Raw genomic sequence first — 21,608 nt, forward strand, 5'->3', positions numbered from 1 at the left:
TTCACGGAGTCTTGCTGGCAGCAGTCTGCACAGCTGTGGTGGTGATCAAGATGCTTGACCAGGAGGTGAACAGTCTGGCAACAGTGTGTCAAAAACATAGTTGACTGGCTCCAGTGGCAAATCAGAAAGAGCAGAACACCTTTCATTTACTGTCAGACGCCGCCGCAGTCGCCCTCTCACCCTTTGTGCTAATCATTGACCTGAAACCTGCTCGCCACAACAGCTAATAACTTTTCCATAATAATGATAATTTTACCCCCAAACTAGCAATTATTTTGTCAGAGTGAGTGTAAGGTTTCTCAATAGTGGCTATTCAGTATGTAATGTTAAATAACAACATGATAGTGATAAATGCCCCCCTTAGGATAAAAGGCGGAGGTGGTATGGATTCAATGTGTTGCTCAAGGACACCTCAATACTTCTGCTGTTATATAGCAATGGACGCCAGTTTTCTAAGGTTTGCTCCACGTGGGCAGCTCAGCCAAATGTACAAAACTGCCCCGGTGTGAATTGAAATGATTCACCTCTCGGTTAGACTTACTGTTTCATTATGATGATACCGATTGGGTGGAATGACGAACTTCCTTCTCCCTAGACGTTAGCATGAAGGAGTTCTTCACCTACATTATGCTCGCTGTTTCTACCGCACATACAATATCACATCCAGTTAGCATTTGAGTCCAGGTGGAGATCTTACACTGACACACAAACCCAGAAACTCAATGCCCTATGAGAATAAAAATAAATAACGACCAACAAGCTCCTGATTGCATATTGATCTTTTCAAAACACCCATGAAAGTTTATGACCGCAGTCAAGCATTATGACTTGTTCCAGCACATTTTTTCGGCCCGTAGTAAAATAGACACAACTATGATCTCTATTACTCCAACGACTTGTGAATAACAGTCTCCCAACCAGATTGAAGATTTAATAGAGAGTGACTCGGAGGCGTCGGAGAATGCTTGGTGGAGATCCGAATGAGTTACCGACAACTGCAGGGATTTCTCTCATTTAAGTGTAATAAAGCTGAAATCAGATATGAGGAGATGGGATATCACACGTGACAGATGGGCATTTTTTTGTTTTATAAAGGCAGACCAGAGGCATTGAAATACATGAAACCATAGATTACTATGGATAGCGATCAATTGATTTGTCTCCTTGGAAATGCACACACACACACACACACACACACACACACACACACACACACACACACACACACACACACACCAGAAAAGTTCAATAGTCATTCTGTTGCCAATTACTGTCCGTTTTCCAGTGACATGTGTGTGTGGTGCTTGTATGCTGATTTTCCTGAATCCTAACAGTGACATCTGCTGGACATTTGGAGGATTGAAGTCTCTGTGCAGCAAGAAAAAGAAAAGCATGTGTAATATTGAGTGTTATTAAAAAATACCAAACGTTAATTCACTTTTACTTAAGCAGTTTTTTTTAATCACAAGTATACATTACAAGTATGCATTATGGAGTAAATTAAAATGAAAGTCCTGATAAACTGTGAGAGAGTGGAGACAGGAAATAAATCAGCAGAAGAAGACGAGAAGCTGCAGGTGCGTCGTCTGCCTTAATTAACTGATTGACGCACCTGCGGGGAGCGCGCGAGGTGACCCGACTGGAACACACCGCAACACGTCTCGTGACAGCAGATGCGTGATGTGTTTTGGGAACATGCTATGTGTTTTCTGCGTTCACTGAGGAACTTTTATCCTCACTGAGGTGTGTGTGAAGCCTTCCTGCAGTGTGTGTGTTCTAGTTGAGGGGCTAATGGCGAAATGGACTGGTTATAGTGGGACTTAAAGGGTCGAGTGAACTGTATTTTTTTTTTTTTATTATCAGGAGGAGGAAGTGAGCAGACTGTGGAGGACTTCACAGTGCAGGGGAACTCACAAAACGACCTTCAGACTGGTGAGTACAGATAACAGAGTTATTTAGGGATTGTTCTTTACTTATCAGAGGAGAGGGGTGGCAAGGGTGGGACTTTTTTTTTTTTTTTTTTTTTTTTTGCTTTTTATCTTGACCCTCCCCAAAGCTGCAAATATTTTACCTTCCTTCCGGAGTGACAGGGGAAGAAGCATGACCCTCCCTCCACCATAAATTGGCCTTAAGCATTTTTAAAAAAATGTATTTAATTACACCAAATGAAGGAATTGGAGCCTGTGCATAGAGTAAACAGCAAAATGGTAATCCCCCCCTATGAATCATATCATTATCATGCAGGTTTTTACAGTTTCTGGTAATGATAACCAGTGTTTGGTGATTAAAAAATAACCAAACAAAAAAAAACTTGCTTTTCAGACCCCAGGTAGCCAAAATGACCTGGCCCAGCATCGCTCCAAACTCGGCATGCTATCTGAAATTAGCCAGGCCGCGTCCAGTTACCTTACTCAGGTAAGACTCGGCCTGAATGACACCCCAGAATCGGGCTAAATCAGATACACACAAAATACATCAATTTAAGTGCCACCCCACCCCACCCCGCTCCTACTGTTGAGTCTACAACAATTCATGTGGTTTAATTTTGCACCCGCCGTGGTGTCCAAAGCTCTTTCCATTTATTGTTCATTTTGTTTGAGTTCTGGTTGATTTCTTTGGCTGTAGAGGAAGTTGGTTGTACGTACATTTATGAGTATTAATTGGTTGTATGCACAGGTTGCAAATGTTCGTCAATAGAGAAGGACTTTGTTGTTGGTTTGGACGTCATGGCTGCATGGTGTGATGGTCCACTGGTGTGTATGTTGGCATTTTATGCAATTGTTTTTGGAGCCTAAAGGAAATTTAACAAAGTAAGAAACGTATTGTTGTAACTCACTGGCTGTGCAGATGTGAGTGTTTGTGTCTGAAGGTGTGTAGAAACTGCAGTGTCTACTTTGCTGTGTGCTTGTGGCTGCAGTCACCATGGAGACTATGATACATCTCTGTGTTGTCTGCTTTTTGATGTTTTGTTCGGCTGTTGATGTGAATTATTAATTCCTGTTACGCCCGCCGTGGTGTCCATCCCTCTTTTTTGTTGCTGCAGGTGAGTACGATAACAAACTCTCTTATTGTTGTAAGTAGAGATGAGTGTGGCTAAGCTGTGTGTAATATATATATCTCCATCTTGTCTGCTTTGGTGATGTTTTATTCTGCTGTCGATCCTGTAATAAGTGTCAAACTTTATTTATATGGCTTGATAATGCTTTCTGCACCCGCCGTGGTGTCCATAAAGCTTTTCACTTTTGTAATGCATACTGAGAGAACATTTTGCTGTCATTGAAATTCATCTTTACTTTTCCTGAATATGATATTCTAGCACTCTTTCCGTGGTGTTTTGAAAGCACATGTGTAGCATTTTTATCCAAAGTTGGATCCAGTAATGCACTAGTCAGACTTACAGCCTCATTTTGTCGCTGTTGTCCCTGTGCATCTGTGCCAAAATCTGTCCCATATTTTAGACCCACTCCTACGGGAGCTACTATTATTGCTCCTCTGCTTACGTCTCAAAATGCTGACATTGCCTGTTTGCCTGAAATGCCAAATCATCACCAAGCAGCAACAGATTCATGCCCGAGTTGGTTTACCACATATGCACTGTACATCAAGACCGCAAGGGCCTATAGATACATGTACAGCTCCCCCAGGAGCACAGAGGCTGTGTCTTTCAGAGTCGTGTCTCTCCCTTCGAGCTGTGGCTTGGCTGTAAAAATCCTCATGGGAAGGCCGAGTCTCCAGACCACCCGTACAAGTGTAGCTGTAGTGGCAGCAGCACAAACAGCAATGTACAAAAGTAGGCCGGTGTTTGCCTAAAGGAGAGTGAAGTGGTCTTGTGAAGGAAGGTCAGTGGTTCAAACTCTCAGGACCCGTGGGGGAAAGAATGAACGAACAGTTTCTGCCTCTTGCTAAAGTATTTTCAAGGTGCCCTTGAGATAAAAAAAAAAAGGCCCGAGTTCTTTAAGCTGCTGGACCTTCACAGGTTTCAAGTGTGAATGTAGCGGTGTGTATGTGAACTGAGGCTGTGTAGAAAAACAACACACCAGCTCAGCAAATCCTTCCCCTGACAAAGGTTAATATAATAGTTGGTCCTCAACCTTTTGCGGTACATTTGAGCTGAGCAGCAAAATCCCAAGAGACATTAAGTTACTGTATCGATTGTTGGAAATGTCACACAAAGTGTTGAATGTGAACACAAGAGGGTCAGTAAGCACATTTAACTGCTGAACTTTGCTCAAATTGGATCAAGTTGGTGGAAGAGATTAGAATTTAGAGCCAAGGAGCTTTTTGTGTTTAAGTAAATGCACAACATGAAGGCATGCTTCCATTGCAGTTGGCCAACTAGGAATTATTCTTTCTTGTCATGTAGGGAACAAGCAGACAGGTCACTTAAGAACAAAGCCGAGGCTTATGTTATACTGTATATGAAAAGCAGTCTCAGAGGCAAGTCTTCCGGAGATAATTGCTCTCTATGGACATCCGCATATCAAGAAATGTCACAATGCATGCTCGGCTTCCTCCGTTTGAGACGCACAGATGGTCTGATATTGTGTCTCATGATGTTATACATTTTAGTATGCAATGGGTATAATTGTGTCATGGATGTAATGCTGTGAAACTGGTTATAATGACACATTCAACTAATTATAGTCAGTCAGGAGTTTATGGAATCACAATTTAATACTATTTAAGCAGACATGTACAAGGACAGTTATTTATAATAAGCCAATGGTACGTGCATATTGTATATCTCATACAGCAGCGGCAGTAATGACTGGTATCAGTGCAGTCGACAACAGAAGACGTCTGTCCATACTACCCACCATATCCTCTGTAATGCAGGTTGAATTACAGACAAACACCTCCATTATTTGCGGATGGTGACCTGTAAATTGTCTTTGTGTCCTCTTATTGTTTGCTCAGCGGAGCGCTGGATAAACTCATTTTGCCCACTCACACCACTGAACCGTGTGAGCAGCACACACAAAGCTCCAGCTAATGCTAGCTGTTCAGCAGCAAACCCCCACTGATGCCTGACGCCCAAGAACAATCGCTCCCGGAAATATCAGGAAGAGCCCCCGATGTCCGTGGGAAGTCCACATGATAAACTCAACAACCTCCTTCCTCAGGAATTTAATAAACTCGAGTGAACTGAACGAGGTGTGATTCAACTTAAAGTGACGTTAGCATCTGCCTGGATGATTCATCATGTGGAAGGAAGAGTACAGATGCTGTTGAGTGCTTTGATGCCCTGTGCAGCATCTGTTCCTATTGTAGTCGAGGTGTCTAATAATGTGGTTATAAAAGGGATAATTACAAGGGTTTGGCATTTTCAGTAATTTCCATATTCGAGTACACACACATCAGAGACCTCAAGTGCTCGCAAAAAAAGAGGATATAATAAGAATAGGAGTGTAAATTGGCTGACAGTGGGGGTAAAAATGCAATTTTAAGTTCATTTATTGAGCAACCAGCTGTAAGTGAGCCTGTTAAACCATAAATTCAAAGTTAACATACGAAAAATCAGCAAACTTTCTGTTGCTGCCGTTACAGAAGTTAGATGCCGCACTGAGGGATCGTCTCCACAGTTCGAAGCCACTCACTCGACTCTGTTGTTAACCTGTTAATAACCATAGGGTAATGGTACTTTGTCACAGTTAGCCCATTCACTGTGTGCAGCTCTGCAATTAAATCAAGTTTTACCCATTTTGAATAGTAAGAAAATGGAATTCATGTTGAAATGTGGGAAGTAGGGCAGTGAGTACTCTATACAACAAATTCAAATGTCCAAATTGAGTCCTAATAATTAAATTATTCCCTTACAGTGGATGTAAAAAAGTCTAATGTCTACAAACCCCTGCTGCCAGGTTTTCATTGTGTAAAAGAATAAGACTAAGATATATAATTTCAATTCTTTTTCACCTTTAATCTGACTTATGACCTGTATAATTCATTTGAAAAATCATCAAATCTTTGAGGGGGAAAATATTAAAAAACTTAAACTTACAATGACCTGGTTGCATAACTGTGCGCACCCTTAAACGAATACATTCAAACTAATGTTAAATATTAGTCAGTACATACTTGTCGTCAATCCAAGTGACTCTGATTAACCCCTAATTAAGTTCAACTGTCCTAGTAAACTTTTCCAGAAGCCATGGTCCACAAAGAGCTTACAAGGCATCAAAGGGACCTCATTGTTGACAGGTATCAGTCAGGAGAAGGGTACAAATAAAATTCCACAGCGTTAGATATACCATGGAACACAGTGAAGACAGTCGTAAACAAGTGGAGAAAATACGGAACAACAGTGATGTTACCAAGAACTCAAAGTCCCTCCAAATGATGAAAAGACAAGATGAAAACTGGTCAGGGACGCACCCAGGAGTCCTACAGTAACACTGACAGAGCTGCAGGAATTTCTGGCAAGTACTGGTTGTGTACTACATGTGACAATCTTCTGTGTTCTTCATGTCTGGACTATGAGATGGGGTCACAAAGCAGAAGCCTTTTCATAGAAACAAAAACATCCAAGCCTGGCTAAATTTAGCAAAACCATGCATCCAATCTCCCAAAAGCATGTGGGAATATGTGTTATGGTCTGATGAAACCAAGGTCGAATTTTTTGGCCATAATTCCAAAAGGTTTGTCTGGTGCTAAAACAGCACTGCGCATCACCAAAAGTACACCATACCCACTGTGAAGCATACTGTTGGCAGCGTCATGCTTAACTATGGCTTTAGTCAAGATGTAGGGAACTATGAACTGTTCCAATACTCGTCAATTTTGACCCAAAACCTTCAAGTGTCTTCTAGAAAGCTGAAGATGAAGAAGAATTTCACCTTTCAGCACCACAATGACCCAAAATATGCATCCAAATCAACACCAACACAAGAATGGCTTCACCAGAAGAAAAGCAAAGTTTTGAAATGGCCCAGCCAGAGCCCACACCGAAATCCAGGAGATACACTCACAATCTCACAGAGTCGGAGCGCGTTTGTGTCAAAAAGTCTTGAAATAATTTATCTTCTTACTTTTATTACATCACCAAAACCTGGCATTTTAACAAGGGTGTGTAGATGTTTTATATCCATTGTATATAGGATTGTGGTATACTGGTTTCAAGGTATACCATGATGGGAAAATCGATAGTTAGCATACCATGTACGTTTGCTTATATAAGGAAAAAAATGCAACAGGACGGAGAATCTCACCCTCATTTTTGTTATTTTTCCAAATACTTTAATTAAAAAAAAAAATGTTTCAAGCTCAATAATCGTGATTAAAGCTTGTTCAACTAAAAATAACCCTTTGGTTTTCATTCCTTTAAGGGTCATTCTGACTGATAAGAATAATCCATAATACCCTGATACTGTGAACCGGTAATATTTTCCAAGATGATTATTGAACCATTGCAACCTTACCTTTTATAGAGTATTTATGATGATTAGACCCCACTTTAGTAGATAAATCTAACTAATTCTGGAGATCTGATTTAAACACCAAGGAAAGTGGTTTTGTGACTCGAGTTCTCATCAAGAGTTCGACCCAGAGTTAAGTGATGATTATCTACGACCCCTTTTCACACACAAGTGGTCATGTGATCCATTCTTAATATAAGAATAATTCATTACAGCAGCTTTAAATGTCAAATAATTGACATTATCTGACCTGAATATGGCTTCTTAACATGCAGGGAACTGGGAAGAACATAGTCATGCTTACAGCAGTGTGTGTCTTCCTGAAGGGCACCACTAACTTTACACAGACCAAAATGCCATGCTCTTAACTTATTGAATTTGCGACTGCTTGAGTTTCCTCAAAATGTGATCTCTGTTTGTGCGTGCCCCGGAATCGTCTCCTGGCATTTCACCCCGTCCTGCTTTTATGAGATTGTCTCTTGACATTCTCACGCCACCGTTTTGCTTCACTGTATGAAGAATCGCACACTTTAATGTGAAAAGCAACAACGTTTATTTTTTGACCTTCTCATAGACTTATCTCAGAAGACAGTGATGCAAGCACTCGTATCTTGTATTCCATAAAAATGTCCACAGAGACGGAACATATAACACCATGGTCATAAAAGCTCAAATGGAAACATTAAATTAAGCACTACATATTTGTATTGGATACAATGGAAACATACAGTTCAATTAATTGCCAAGGAAACACAGAGTTAAAGAAGAGATTTGTCATCATAGTTTTAAGTGTACCAGGTATTCAAACAAAGCAACATTGAGCAATACAACCAAATTTTTGTATTTACACTGAGGAGCGCCTTTTTTGTCACTGTTAAACATCATTACATATAGAATAGTATTGAATCAAATAATATAGTACTGACAATATCCCCTTGAAGTTTTGTTGTACGGGTCTTGACCTTTGAGTGTCAATGGCTGAATCTCATTTAGACTGTTTTGTCCCGGAAAATCCAAATCAAGATTGAGCCAATGACTGAAGTAAAGAGTGATGTGCACCCCATTGACATCAATGTGCAACAAGTCTGAGGACAGCCCCCTGTGCATGTCTGTCTCAATAACACTGTAGTGAAGGACGGTGTGATTTAACCTTTTCAGAGCGTGTGGATTCGATGGGATCAGACCTCAGTGTAAAAAACGACATGTAAAATTGAATATTTTTTTTAAAATGGGAAGACACTCTTTGTTAAAAGCAAATGAATGTTTCGTGAGTATTGGCACGCCAGCACAAATACGTCTCACTAAACAGCTTGTTTAATAGAAAAGTGGAGAAAAATATCACAGCCAAATGTGCATTTTCACCCCTTAGCTCAAATAATAACCTGGGGCTACAGCTGTAACACAACTCCCATATAATGTATCACATGAAATCATAATGCCAGCACGTGTCTGGCTGCCAAAAAAAGTAATTAACACAATAAGTCAAACAGAACACAACACTTTCCCACAAATGCATGTTAATTGCACCGCAATAATTCTTTAAGCTACAAAAGTTGAATAAATGTGCAAAAACAAGGTCTACATTTAAGGGAATCTTGTATTTAATATTAGCATAATGCTATTTCCTCTCTGTTACTTTTAAAAAATAATTCAGCATTTATTAACTTATGTAAAATTTATGTAAAGACATCTGAACAGACAGCAATGGCTACTTTGGTTCCTTTTTAATGGAAGAGGGAAAGATAAGGGGAGGTATGTGATGAATTTACAAAATATACATCTGTTATTCTGCTCTCTCTCCAGCAACCATGATTGATTAAAGTTGGGGTGGTGTGTATGCAGTATGTGTGTGTGTGTGTGTGTGTGTGTGGACTTGCACGGATTTTCAAAGTGCTATATCTGATAAGGTGGTGTAAAAAAAAAGAAAAGAAAATTAGAAATTGATTTGTGGCTTGTTTCCTTGTTGCCGTGGTACAAATGCACCCATCGTGGCCCAAAGTGCCTTAGAGTAGGAATTTCTAGCTCAACTCTGTCCATTTGTCTCCTCTTTTTCTGGATTGACTCCAGCATAGTCATCCATCGAGAAAAGATTTTCACAAGGAGTCAAAGATGACATGAAGCGGCGCCATATTTGCTTTTAGAAATCATAGTAAACAACTGAAAATCACTTTTGAAAAGCTTAATAAGACAATACTCCAGGCATCTTTTTTTTCTTTGCTTGTTAAAGCTGCACTAGGTATTTTTGCACTAATAGCAGTAAGTGTTGTCTGTGATGGCAAAGACAGCCAAATGGGAAAGGAAGAAAATATCACTGGCGAGTAGGGATGACGATGCCATTGATTCGCATGTCGGTCTATTGGTCAATTTTGCTCTCTAAGTGTTGCACCTCGCATCACCTGGGTCTGTAAGGAGCTAGCTAGCGGTGCCGCTCTGACCCAGCAACAGTGTTGCTGTCGAAACATTGTGCCCACCCGCTGGTCTCTTCCCAGATTGCCTCGGTGAGTAAGCAGCTCGATTTTGAGCTGCAAACCTTTTTAGCATTGTTAAGCTAACACTTGTATGTGGGGCCCATGTGGGTAACAAATGGGCTTAAAAATGGGCCCCATGTGGGATTGTCCATGGGTTCCGTATTGGCCCCATGCCGATTGCCCCATGTGGTGTTATGCTAGGGCTACACGGGTACCAAGTGGGTGTCTTATCTGGGGCCCACTTGGGTAAACCCGTCATGTGGGCAAGTGGCATGGGGCTAATATGCCCCACATAGGGCCCATTTACTACCCACATGGGCCCCACATTCATATGTTGGCTGGGGTTTAGCTCTGTTAGCACCATAAGCAGTGTCAACACAGCTAGTGGCGCTAACATGGTTAACAATGCTAAAGACGTTTTGCACTTCAAACTTAAGTTGCTTGCTCACTGGGGCTTCTTGGAGGTAGACCGAAAGGATTACCACCATGTTTCCATAGCAGCAGAACCATTGGTAATCTTAAATTAGCAGCGCCGCTAGCCATTTCCCACCCACCTCATGTGGTAGCAGTGCAGAGGCCAAGGCGAACCAACCTGTGACCAGAGGGTTAACACAGCAAAGCCTGTCTGTGTCTGTCAGCATGGCCAACATCACTAAATATTCAAATTTCACCCTCTCTAAATGGATAGTGCATCGACATGTGGTGCCAAAGCTCATTGTGTCAATGGAACGGTGGACTAAGAGGAAAGGCCTCTTGTAGGCTATTAATGCTATTTTATGTTTTGTAGAAATAGATGGTTAGTTACCAGTTAATGGGTGTTGGGCTATCAACAGCAAAATTATCTGAAAGTGCCATCCCTACTGCCAAGTCCAGCTTTCTAAGGACAGGGTGCTTGTAGCTCCTTTTGTTCTCCGTCCAAAGAGTATAATTTTCACAAATTTTGCCCAGTGCAGCTTTAAGATAATAATTAAGACCAGTTCATGCTGATTTATTCATGTCCATCCGTAGTTTTCAGTTGTCGGGCTCCAGTCCCTCCAGATGATCAGGGATGGGTAGACCAGTGAGAATCGTCAAACACTTATTCCACACATTGAACACGGGGCACACGGGCTGGACGAAGGAGACGTGGAACGTGTGCAGGTGCTGGGAGCCCACAGCGTCATAGAAGGTCACGTAACCAGCGTCGTAGTCCAACAGGACACCGACGCGCCGCAGGTGGGGCGAGGGCTCGATGGCCAGCTCTTTGCTGTTGTGGCGGACCACCCAGGAGTTGTTGCAGCGGCACAGCACCCAGGAGGCCGAGTTCTTGCCGATCCACTCGTGCTTGGGGGCTGATTTGTAGGCTATACCCACAGCGTACCTGAAGGGGAGCAGAGGATTCTGTTAACCTTGAACTTTGCAAACAGACTCTCTGAAATTGTAACTGGCAATCTGTGGGTAAATAAAACTCACCATGTGCTCCCTCCAATTAAAGCCTCCCAGTAGTGACGACCGCTGTCAATGTAGACGTTTCCAACCACACCGTAGCTGTTCTGGCTGGAGAAACGCTCCTGGCTGTGGCCTTTCTTGGATGTAGTTTCATCCCGCTCGACTGTCAGGTTGTCGTGGGACACCTTCAGCTTCTTGTGAGCAGATTTGGGGTCCAGCTTGAACGGCTGGCCTGGAAGAGGAGAGGGAGGAAATGAAAAAGAAATTGATTTTGAAATGTATTTAGATCTATAACAGGCAAGTTTCTTTACAGAACAGCTCATTTATTTTCAGTTAATTGACTCTCATATTTGCAAACGGGAAAAAACATCTCAAGCGCAGCAAGTGTAAGCCAATAAGCTACTTCTGTGTGAGTGTCTCAAAATGAATTTTCAGTAAAGGTCGATCCGATACGGAGTGATCGTTTTCTGTCGTCTTGTTGCTTACTGTTGGTCTTCAGAGTCCCCGGCTCACTGCTCCTGCTCCCCGCTTGGTTAATGGCCTTGACAACAAAGATATACTTGGTGCCACTCTGCAGACCGTGCACCGTGTAGTGGTTCTGCTTGATGTTGGGAACAATCATCCAGCTCTCCAGTGAGTTACACAGACCTGTGAGGAGAGGGGAAAAGAGGGCAAGATAAGGAGGCGCAGATGAGAAGCAGGGACGATACAGTGCAGTCAGGTAATTTGATGAAAACTGATATTCGGCTTTTCACTTGTTTAAGGCCCCTAAAAATGCATTTAGAGCAAATATTATGTGCTTCATTTAAAGTCTGAAAAGAAATCTGTGACACATTTGACTTCAGGCACTCTCAGTAAAAAAAACCTCTGAACACGACAACTATTTACTTAAAAGTTTCCTGGAGAGGCGTGATGTACAGGGCAGCAGTGTGAAAGGATAGTGTCCTCAATGATTGGTTGTGTGTTTGCCTGTGGCAGGAGCAACAGGTGAGAGGGTGTGAAAAGGCACTAGAGGAAACCATTCACACCTGGTTGGCTTCATAGCTGCACTATGCTCTGTCTGCTTTGTGTGTGTTTTATTCAATGGCACTACAGTACTGCAGCACCACCTGCTAAGGCCACATCAGGCTAATACATTTTCATTTTAAAATACCGTTTTAAAACACAAGTACACAGTATAAGGTGGTCAAGGTGGCGGACATCATTAAGGGGGGCATTTCAAAGCAAATATGGTGGCATGTTGGAGCAGTCTGCAAGCATTAGTCATAGCTGGAGGAAGCCATGTCAATGTGAAAGGAGTGCCCACAAAAGACAGATCAAACCCCAAAAGGTATGCAGACCTAGATATAATGTTAAAAACCCTAAGCCTATTTAATAGGCCTCTGCTCGAAAATTGCATACCCATAATGAAATGAATATATCTCTGCAACCACAAGGTCTATTTGAATACTTTTGGCGTCATGGTAAAGGGAACACTTGTGAGATTTGTTAAGATGTGTAAATATCAGTATATGTGTTATATGTGAAGAGTAAATGAAGATGGCACACAGCACAAATGAAATATTTTGAGGTTCGCCTAAAAAAAAAAAAAAGCATTTTCAGGATGAGTATCCCTTTGGAATGATGCAGCTGCAGCTCTAAATCTCTATCACATCATAGTACAATATGTGAACATTATCTCTGCAAAGGTTGATTCTGATAAAGTGAAGCAGAACAATATAAGAGAGGTTTTAGTACAGAAAATTCAGGTGAGCTCTCCAAAATTGCTCCATGTTTGCATGTGATTTTTGTCATGTACAATCCTATATCTTTCATTTTTTGTTTCTGTAAATCCCTACTGATGTTTAGGGTATACACATAGAACTCTGTTTCATTTTTTTACTCCATTTCCCACTCCAAACTGACCAATATGCACCTACTACATTTGAACCTGAGTTTCTATTCTGCGCTTTGGAGTCCTGTATCTCCGCGACGGCTTGGCCGATTTGAGTGATTGACACCTCATTTGACAGGACTGTAAGCCAATCAGAGTCAGCAGAACGCGTTGTGAGGAGATGTCAGCTGCTGTGAGTGGTCATTGTTTTTGTTCCCCCGGGACCTTTTTTTCCGCCAGGATTCATTTGAATGACAGACAACTTCCGGAAGTACGCGAACGGAGTGTGAAACAACAGCAAAATGCGCATTTTACAGCGAAATTAAAAAGGTAAGAGCCATATTACAAATATATTTTAGATTTCTGTTGTTGTTGTTCTTTGGGCTGTAGCTCTGTGATGGTCAAAGGGAGAGTGATTTGGAGTATACATGTGGAAAGAGTGGAGTCTCAGCTGGAGATCTCGAACATGTGGTCAAGTTAGAGCCCGAATTATACCGAGTGGGTCGGGATATCGGTGCTGTTTGGAGTTGTTGGAGTTAGTTGTTGTTGTTGTTTATTTAGTTGATGTTAAAACTGAGTTTGGGGCATGTAAAAAGTTTTTTTTTTACAGCCTTGTAGCTGAGGTTCTGCTGTTAAATTTGATGTGCAACATCACTATATTCTTCTGATCAGTGTATTGATACACACCACCTCAAAATTGGCCCTAGCCCTTATTTTTGCATGTTCCCGCGAAGGGCTAGGATGTCCCAAACTTTAGGGAGGTGCTTTTCAGCCCTTAAAATCCCCACTTAATTTGAAGGGCCATGCGATGCACACTTACGAACCCATCTCAACTGAGGGGAAGATCCAGGATGCATTGCGAAACTATCCAGCCAGGCGAGTTTTCCAGGGAGATGGCAGCCTCCATGAGAAAGCCATCGTACAATTGTAAGTACTATTTTCGCAAATAAGCATGCAAAAATTCCAAAATACGTCGGAATGTGTTATGTTTCTGCATATGCATTGTTATCATTGCATTGTAACGCTTGAAAATCGCTAATTCACGATTTAGCCAACATGAATATCTACAGAGTTCTCCGTGAAGCCATTAATGCTGCACACATTTAGGTAGTTTTGTCAATATGCATGATGAGCGTGCCTGCATTTACACGTGTTATCATGAGGCTTATTCCGATTTCTATCAAATTGTCATGACGAGTGCAAGAAGCCTACGTCGACGATACACGTGACATAGGTGAACACGTCTGTTACGCTAATTTGCATGAGGTAGCGTCCCAATTCGTAGGTAAAATTCCCTACCCCTCAACACTACCCCTTCGTCAATGAGGGGACTCTATCTGGCGAGTGCACTTGAAATCAAGGGGTAAGGTTAAGGGTCGAGAATTGGGATCGGCCCTTCAAACCCCTGGAATTTTCAAACAAAAACAGGGACAGCAACGTTATCAAAGGTCTGCATTTTCCAAAATGCAGGAGTAGTGTGGACGCTAGGTGTGAATGTAGTAATGCAAGTTCAAGGCTTTCATTTTAAAAGCGTGTGTGTGTATTTTCATTTCATGGCTCAGTCTGCAGAAAGACACCACCATACTGCTGCTCTTTGTTGGCCACCCTTAAGTGAAAATTATAACCCACAATGAGCACCCATAGTTCTCCCTTTATTACTACAATGTCAGATAAAAGTGTGTTCTCCATCTTCTCCTGAAGACCTCAAGAATCGACAAGGAAGCTAAAAGATTTCCCTTTGTTGGTGCAGTTTCTTCTTCTAGTCAGTGAAGCCTGAACAGTATCTACATAATTTATGGCAATGAGTAAAATGTCAGCCTAGAAATCTATAAAATTAAGGTACTTTAACTTCATGTGCAGTGCTGCATGCAACCTTCCTTGTGTGTAATAGCCACAATTTAGATCCATTGCAATAAAGAGGATATCTGCAGTTAACACTTCAAAGGACTACATACAGATACAGTTACTGAATGCAAATACATTGAACAGTAGTTGCTGAAAAATGCCCTAAATTGTATTAAAAAATAGGAATGTTTTCGAAAATCTTAAGACTTACAACTTTAGATACCCGAGGAAAATACGTAAATGTACTAGATAAGCATTAATTTTTGTTCTAATCTACCACAACACCAACCAAATGCAGGATTAAGACAAATACACTATCTGCTGCTATTCCTACTGGTATGCACTTAAATACATTAAAATCAATAAAATCAAGCATACAGTCTAACGAGACTAACTCCCTTTGTCTTTCCTACCATCTGAGCACACATTTCCCATAGGAAATCTCATCCAGAGGGCTGTATTGAACAATTATGCATTGGGGTTAAGCATGTTGTTTTTGAGTTTTTTTATTAAATCAACACCGGGGGAGTTTCACTTCTTACATAGTGATTCATCTGAATTGCTCCAGGGGGAATTTCCCTGGCGCATGACTTAGATGCCAACAGCAACACCTCTGACATTATCGGATGTGAAAACAGGAGGTGAGGAAAATCACGGCGACTCTCAGAACAGCAGGAGACAGGGATGTGAAAGAAAGAGGGAAATCAATGTCGCATTAGCTTAATGTCTGTCGGTTCTAAACATGCTTTAAACTGTTAAGTAATGAGAAGACAATGGCAAAGCTGTAACCTCGGGAAGATGGGAAGAAAGATATAAAAGGAGGACTGAATCTCTTAGCATACAAAGTAGAAGCAGAAGGAGGGAAAGAAAGGAAGTCAGAGGAGTCTAAAGAGACTTCAAAAAGAACATCTCACTCTGTCAGTGCTACTTAAACCTAAACATCTTCCATGTATAGATATAAAAACTCCAGTGAAGTCTTGTACTTCTCCACACCCGATGCGAATCCTCTGCTGCACTATTGTCAAATCTCATTCTCCTTTCATCCGTCACAAGCCACAGTCGCTTGATGTGTGACAACATCTGAGGGTGATAGCAGCATAAAGGCTAGAGGCTTCACTTCAGGAGGCTCTACTTCCACCGCTATCTCAGCTTTAAGGAAAGCACTTCAACTCCCACCTGCCTTAAGGGAACTAGTGGCCACCAGTAGTGCAGCATGATTGTGTTGGGCAGATCTCACGTCTGTAAATAGCCTTCAAATGGTAAAAAAAAATAAGTCGTCTGCATACGATTTTAGAAAATCTCTTTGAGTAGATAGTATTAGTCCTTAATTATGAAAATATTTTACTTTACTTATGCGTTTATCTGTTCAGTAATGATGTCAATTCTGTTTCTCATGGTCTTAATGATGTTTCCAAGCCTTCTCCAGTTGCCTGAATTCCTTTTTCATAATCACTTTATCATTTAGTTGGACGTCTTGTTTATGTTTCCCATTTTCCATCTGGGAGGGGTTGTTATTGTGTCTGTAGCAACTGATATCCATCCAGTCTGTCACTGTCAGACTGCAGGAAAGCTGCAGTTGCGCTTTTTAGGAGCGATTAACATGTTTTATGGTTATTGAGGAATTACGCGCAATGACGAGTTGTTGTTTCTTCTTATTTCCATGTCAGTCTCATGCATGCCAGAGGCTGTTTTCATGGTAATTTTTCTGTGACTGTTTTTCTGACTGTGGCACAGGAAAAAAAAGTCACCAGTCGTAATTGTGCCTACTGAACACCACATCTGTTTGAAATGCCAAAAACATGTGTGGTCCCACCAGGCTGCTAAAAACAAAAGGTAAAAAACAAGATATTTCTTTCAAAAACCTGAAACTGATCTGAGCATTCCTTCTTGCTGCACATACTCGGCATACTCAGTGGTGGCACTTCCCCTTTTTTGACATTCATAAGGAAATACTGATCCGAAAATCAGCTTGCCTATAGTGCCAGATGTGCTACGTCCGGTACTGCACGTACTTACTTGCAATGTTGGACTGTCCAGTGAAGATGGCGTACTGGAGCTCGTAGGACACCACTGTGAACTCATCATCAGACGTCCAGTGGACAGAGATGGTGTCATAGGAAGCTGTGCACAACTCCTCCCTTATGCACGGAGCACTCGGAGCTGCAAAGGGTAAAAAACAGGAATGTAATCCAACATGATCTTATGCTGATAATTCCAATTAAATGTACTTGCTAATTACATTATTCTAAAAAATAAGACGCTCAAAGGTTGTCAGTTGTTATAGCAAACAGTAGCCCCAATTAACCTCGCATGTAGGGCTTCATTACACACAGGACTGAAGATGTTCTTTCCACCACAGTGGTAGGTTGAGCATTAGAAGCAATGTAGAAGAAAAATAATAAAATATTCACATGAAAAGCAACTCACATTAAAACTGCGGGGAGAGTGAATATCACAATCCTTTTAGCAGTAAGAAATGTGGGTTGTTACATAACCTCAGATGCTAGACTGGCTGTCTTGCCAATCTTGTATTCATGTGCTCTCCATTATGTTATAGTTCTATAGTGAAATATATAAAACAAATCCTTTTTTGTATTCAAAGCAGGAAGCCTTTAGCAGAAAGAGAATGGACTGAGGTAAGAAACAAAGATACAAAGGCACAGCTTAAATTGATTGTAAAGCCACTTCCTATCGCTTTCTGTGTCTGTCACTCTCTCCCTCTTCCAAGCCTTCTGTCATGAGTGGCTGCACATAGTGGAGTGATTCAGACTGATTCACTTAGTGAAAAGGCCCTCCAGCGAAGCCCTCATGCATCTCAGAGAATAAATACGAGCCAGCCATTTTCACAGACCTTCAAATCCACTACACATGATGCCTTGTTTTTGTCCCCGGCCTGCTCATAATTCATACAGTGACATTTTGACGGGTCCGTGCAAATGGGACATCGGAAATTAATGTTGAAAATTAATTTTGGAGTTAATAGGCTGGGGCCTGTTCCTTCAAATGCAGTGCTTGAAGATAGCGGAGACTTCAAAGGAATTAAAGAAAATAACAAAGGAGGAATTTAAAGCTGGACTAGAATTGTAATTAAAGGCAGTGTTTGGTTTCATGGGCAGTGAAGAATGGAATTAAAGAGCCAGAATGTAGATCAGACAAAAAGGGACATTTGGTGTATTATTTTCACCTTGAAGAAAGTAAACAGGTGATTTATGGGGCACATACATTGCAATGCCCACGGACTTTGACTTTAAATTAGTCTGACATCAAGGAAAGTTTGTCTGAATGGGAAGACTGATGAAAACATTAAGGTTACCCGTCAGGTAATCCAGATTCTCCAGCAACTTCTTCTCTCTGGTGAAGTCCAGGGCAACAGTGTCGAAGGTATCCGTTAGGTGTATCTCAGGGATCAGCACTTGGGTCGATGCAGTTGCCATGGAAACCCTAGGTTATGACCAATCAAAATTGGACAGGTTGTCAGGCTTTATTTCCGCAAGTGTTGACTATTGTCTATAAAAATAAGAAGAAGAATTAATTTGCTACTCCAAGATGTAGAAACAAGGTATTTCGGCATGCTTGTCTGATTGAGTTCTACAGATAAAAAAAGTATTAAACTGCACAACAGTTGCCAAATGAAAAATACTGAATCTGGATTAAATCAGCTTCCTAATTAGTGAGGCTGTGCAGATTAGATTCTGATTGAAACACTACTTTTGTGTGAAGGACTAAAGGATAATGATTTCTTTTTATATCACTCACTCCTGAGGATGCACATACTGGACACCGGGTTTTGTTTTCAATTGCCAAATCAATTAGTCAGAACGCTTGAGCAGGGAGTGGAGTAAGATTAAGCAAAATAAAAGACGGATTGCCTCTCCATTTGCCTTTGCTTGTGGGGAAGTCAAGTACACAAAGTTTTCAAATTGTTTCTCAACATCCATGTGTGCACTCTGTCCTCTTTGCCTGAAGCTAGACTTTGGTTCGCTAAACTGAATAATTCCAGCATGCACAGCCAGCGTGTGGGCCATCTGACCTCTCATTGATGCTCTTGGCAGTCTGCAGGAAGCGAGCGTGATCGGTTTCTTTCAGTGTCTGATCAGCCTGCGTGATGAGGGCGGTGGACCTCTCGATGCACTGCTTGCAGTTGGAGATCTGTTGGGCGAGCTTCCGAATCCTTTGTGCCTGGGAAGGATGGCAAAGAGGAGTTTAAGAACAGGGCTGTTAGGCTGGATCGAATTAACCAAGAATGTATGAAAATGCCCTCAACCAGGTTGAGATGTTGCAGAGGATTAGAGATGAGAACATAATCATAGCTGACGACAGGAAATGACCCCAAAAATATGTGGGTTTGGATGGATGCTAACATTTTGAGGTCATTCATATACGAAAATGTCAAATCCAGGGTTGACTGATGCACATAGTCATGTTTTTATTCATGTTTTCCTAAATTGGTATGAACAACAAAGATGGTAAATAATAGTAAAGGGTATGAACACGTCCAGCCTGCTTAGTTTAAGTTTCAGGGACTGGAAGCTGATATCTTTCGGCTTTCGGTTATGCCACTGTGCTGGCAACAGCAGTGGCTGAAAGCATGATGTTTTTGGGGCTGTCCGTCTATACTTCCATCCCATTCTCGTGAATGCAATACCTCAGGAGTTTCTTAAAGGAATTTTCTCAAGTTTGGCACAAATGTCCACTTGGATTCAAGGATGAACCTGTTAGATTTTGGTGGTCAAAGGTCACAGTGACCTCCGGTACATTTCATTCTTGGGAATGTGAAATCTCAGGAATGCTTTGAGAGAATTTCTTAAAATTTGGCACAAACATCTACTTGGATTCAAGGATGAACTGGTTAGGTTTTGGTGGTCAAAGGTCACAGTGACCTCCGGCAACTTTCATTCTCGGGAATGTGAAATCTCAGGAATGCTTTGAGAGAATTTCTTTAAATTTGGCACAAACATCTATTTGGATTCAAGGATGAACTGGTTAGATTTTGGTGTTTTAAGGTCATATGCTAATTATGACAAATCTGACAGAAATGTGATGACATTTTTCAACTTGACTATGACATAATATTGTTTTGCTAAAACCCCTTTTCTGGCCATAATTTAACACCACAACTAAGGAACAGAAGGGGAGACATTTGTTTGGGTATTGAATTGGTGAGTGGGTGCCCATCTTGTAGTGATTGTATAGATGTATGAGATGTATGTATGAATTAACTGGTTGGCGGGGGCATACAACTGTGAGGCAGTAATTCTAGTTCCATGAGCTTTTCTTCAAAAGCCCTCTTGCCCTCTTGTAACCATGAAGACAAGTGAACCAGACACATCAAGGTTAACTCTCTCTCTCTATGTTACAGAGCAGATAAAATAAACAGGTGTGATTGTGCGACTAAGCTTCATACAAAAGTTGATTCTATCTAAAAAGGAGAAAAAACGAAAAATGATCTAAATACACGAGTTAAGCCTTCACATGTCTCGGCTAATGCTACATTTTCTAGGCATGTCAGTGATTCTACTGCATGCAAATCTGGGATTTTGTTTGTCCCCCAGTTTTATTCCCTCTCCCTGCAGCACAAGCGGAGATGCTAAGAGACAGATTGAGGTCAGCGGCTAGATTGAGGTTAAAGGACATTTCATCATCAGTTTGGCTTGTAAAGAACACAAAACACTGTAATCTCAGTCCAAATCCTTTGAAAGTTGCAAAGTCCTCCATTGACTAGCAGAAACGTGGTCTCAGAAAAGAGCATTTTGTGTTGTTATTGATCATAATGGAGCACTTTTTCTACAAAAAGCATTTGTAGAGATCTGTTGGCCTAAAAGTAAAAATATCTCTGTGTGCATCTCTGTCTCCTCTGATGCAATCCTAAAAGCTAAAAGCGCACATTACATGATGAAAAAAAAATCCCTGGTGGGTTCCAAGTCTCATTAAATACAGCTTTAAAAAAAATCATCCGGGTTTAGAGTACAAGTACATGCGCCATCCCATATGCTCTGGGATCTACTTTTGGCTAGTCTGAGTGTTTTTTCCGTCTGTTCGGAACGTGTTGAAGGGTTCGCATTTTAGGCAGCTGAACAGTTTGCCGTCTGTTCCAGATATAAGGTCAAGTAGCTGTAACAGAAGTATTGCATTTGACACAAAAATGGGGCCTGGTGGTAGCTTGGAGTGCTTTCACTGCATGTGTTTAAAAGACATAAGTAAAGGTGATGACATCAGCAATCTGTTGCAATCCAAATCTTTTGACTGAGATCGCCTGCCACCCAGATTTGTCCCACATTTGCACATTATATGCAGAAATCAGGGAGTTAATTTGTTTTTATTTTCAAACATATGACTAGAATGTTAGCTCTGCAGAAAAACCAGAAGAAGCAAATAAATGGTATCCTCTATCCCACTCCTCGCCCCCCTTGAGTGTTCATCTCACCTTCCCCTCCTTGATCTTGTTGCCAATGATCTGCCTCCTCTGCTGAATAATGTCAATCAGGACATCACACTCCTCCAGGAGCTTGCCCTCCTGGCGGGACGCGTTCACCTGAGAGCATTAGATAAACAAAGAGATTGATGGATGCTGGGAATGCA

At 41.4% G+C, this 21,608-nt stretch overlaps 1 protein-coding gene across 1 annotated transcript in view; it reads right to left on the reverse strand.

Moving 5' to 3' along the window:
• Positions 1–8,301: 8,301 nt before the first annotated feature.
• Positions 8,302–21,608, reverse strand: part of LOC126401921 (E3 ubiquitin-protein ligase Midline-1-like) — a 54,703-nt gene continuing 41,396 nt past the window's right edge. The window contains exons 4-10 of the mRNA XM_050063482.1: positions 21,454–21,561; positions 19,060–19,208; positions 18,343–18,470; positions 17,046–17,189; positions 11,798–11,959; positions 11,336–11,543; positions 8,302–11,243 (exon numbers count right to left, since the gene is read on the reverse strand). Coding sequence (XP_049919439.1) covers positions 10,895–11,243; positions 11,336–11,543; positions 11,798–11,959; positions 17,046–17,189; positions 18,343–18,470; positions 19,060–19,208; positions 21,454–21,561 — 1,248 coding nt within the window. The 3' untranslated portion in view covers positions 8,302–10,894. The remainder of the gene's footprint in view (positions 11,244–11,335; positions 11,544–11,797; positions 11,960–17,045; positions 17,190–18,342; positions 18,471–19,059; positions 19,209–21,453; positions 21,562–21,608) is intronic.

The sequence above is a fragment of the Epinephelus moara genome, chromosome 15 (genome assembly GCF_006386435.1).
Source record: "Epinephelus moara isolate mb chromosome 15, YSFRI_EMoa_1.0, whole genome shotgun sequence".
In the NCBI taxonomy this organism is placed as follows: Eukaryota; Metazoa; Chordata; class Actinopteri; order Perciformes; family Serranidae; genus Epinephelus; species Epinephelus moara.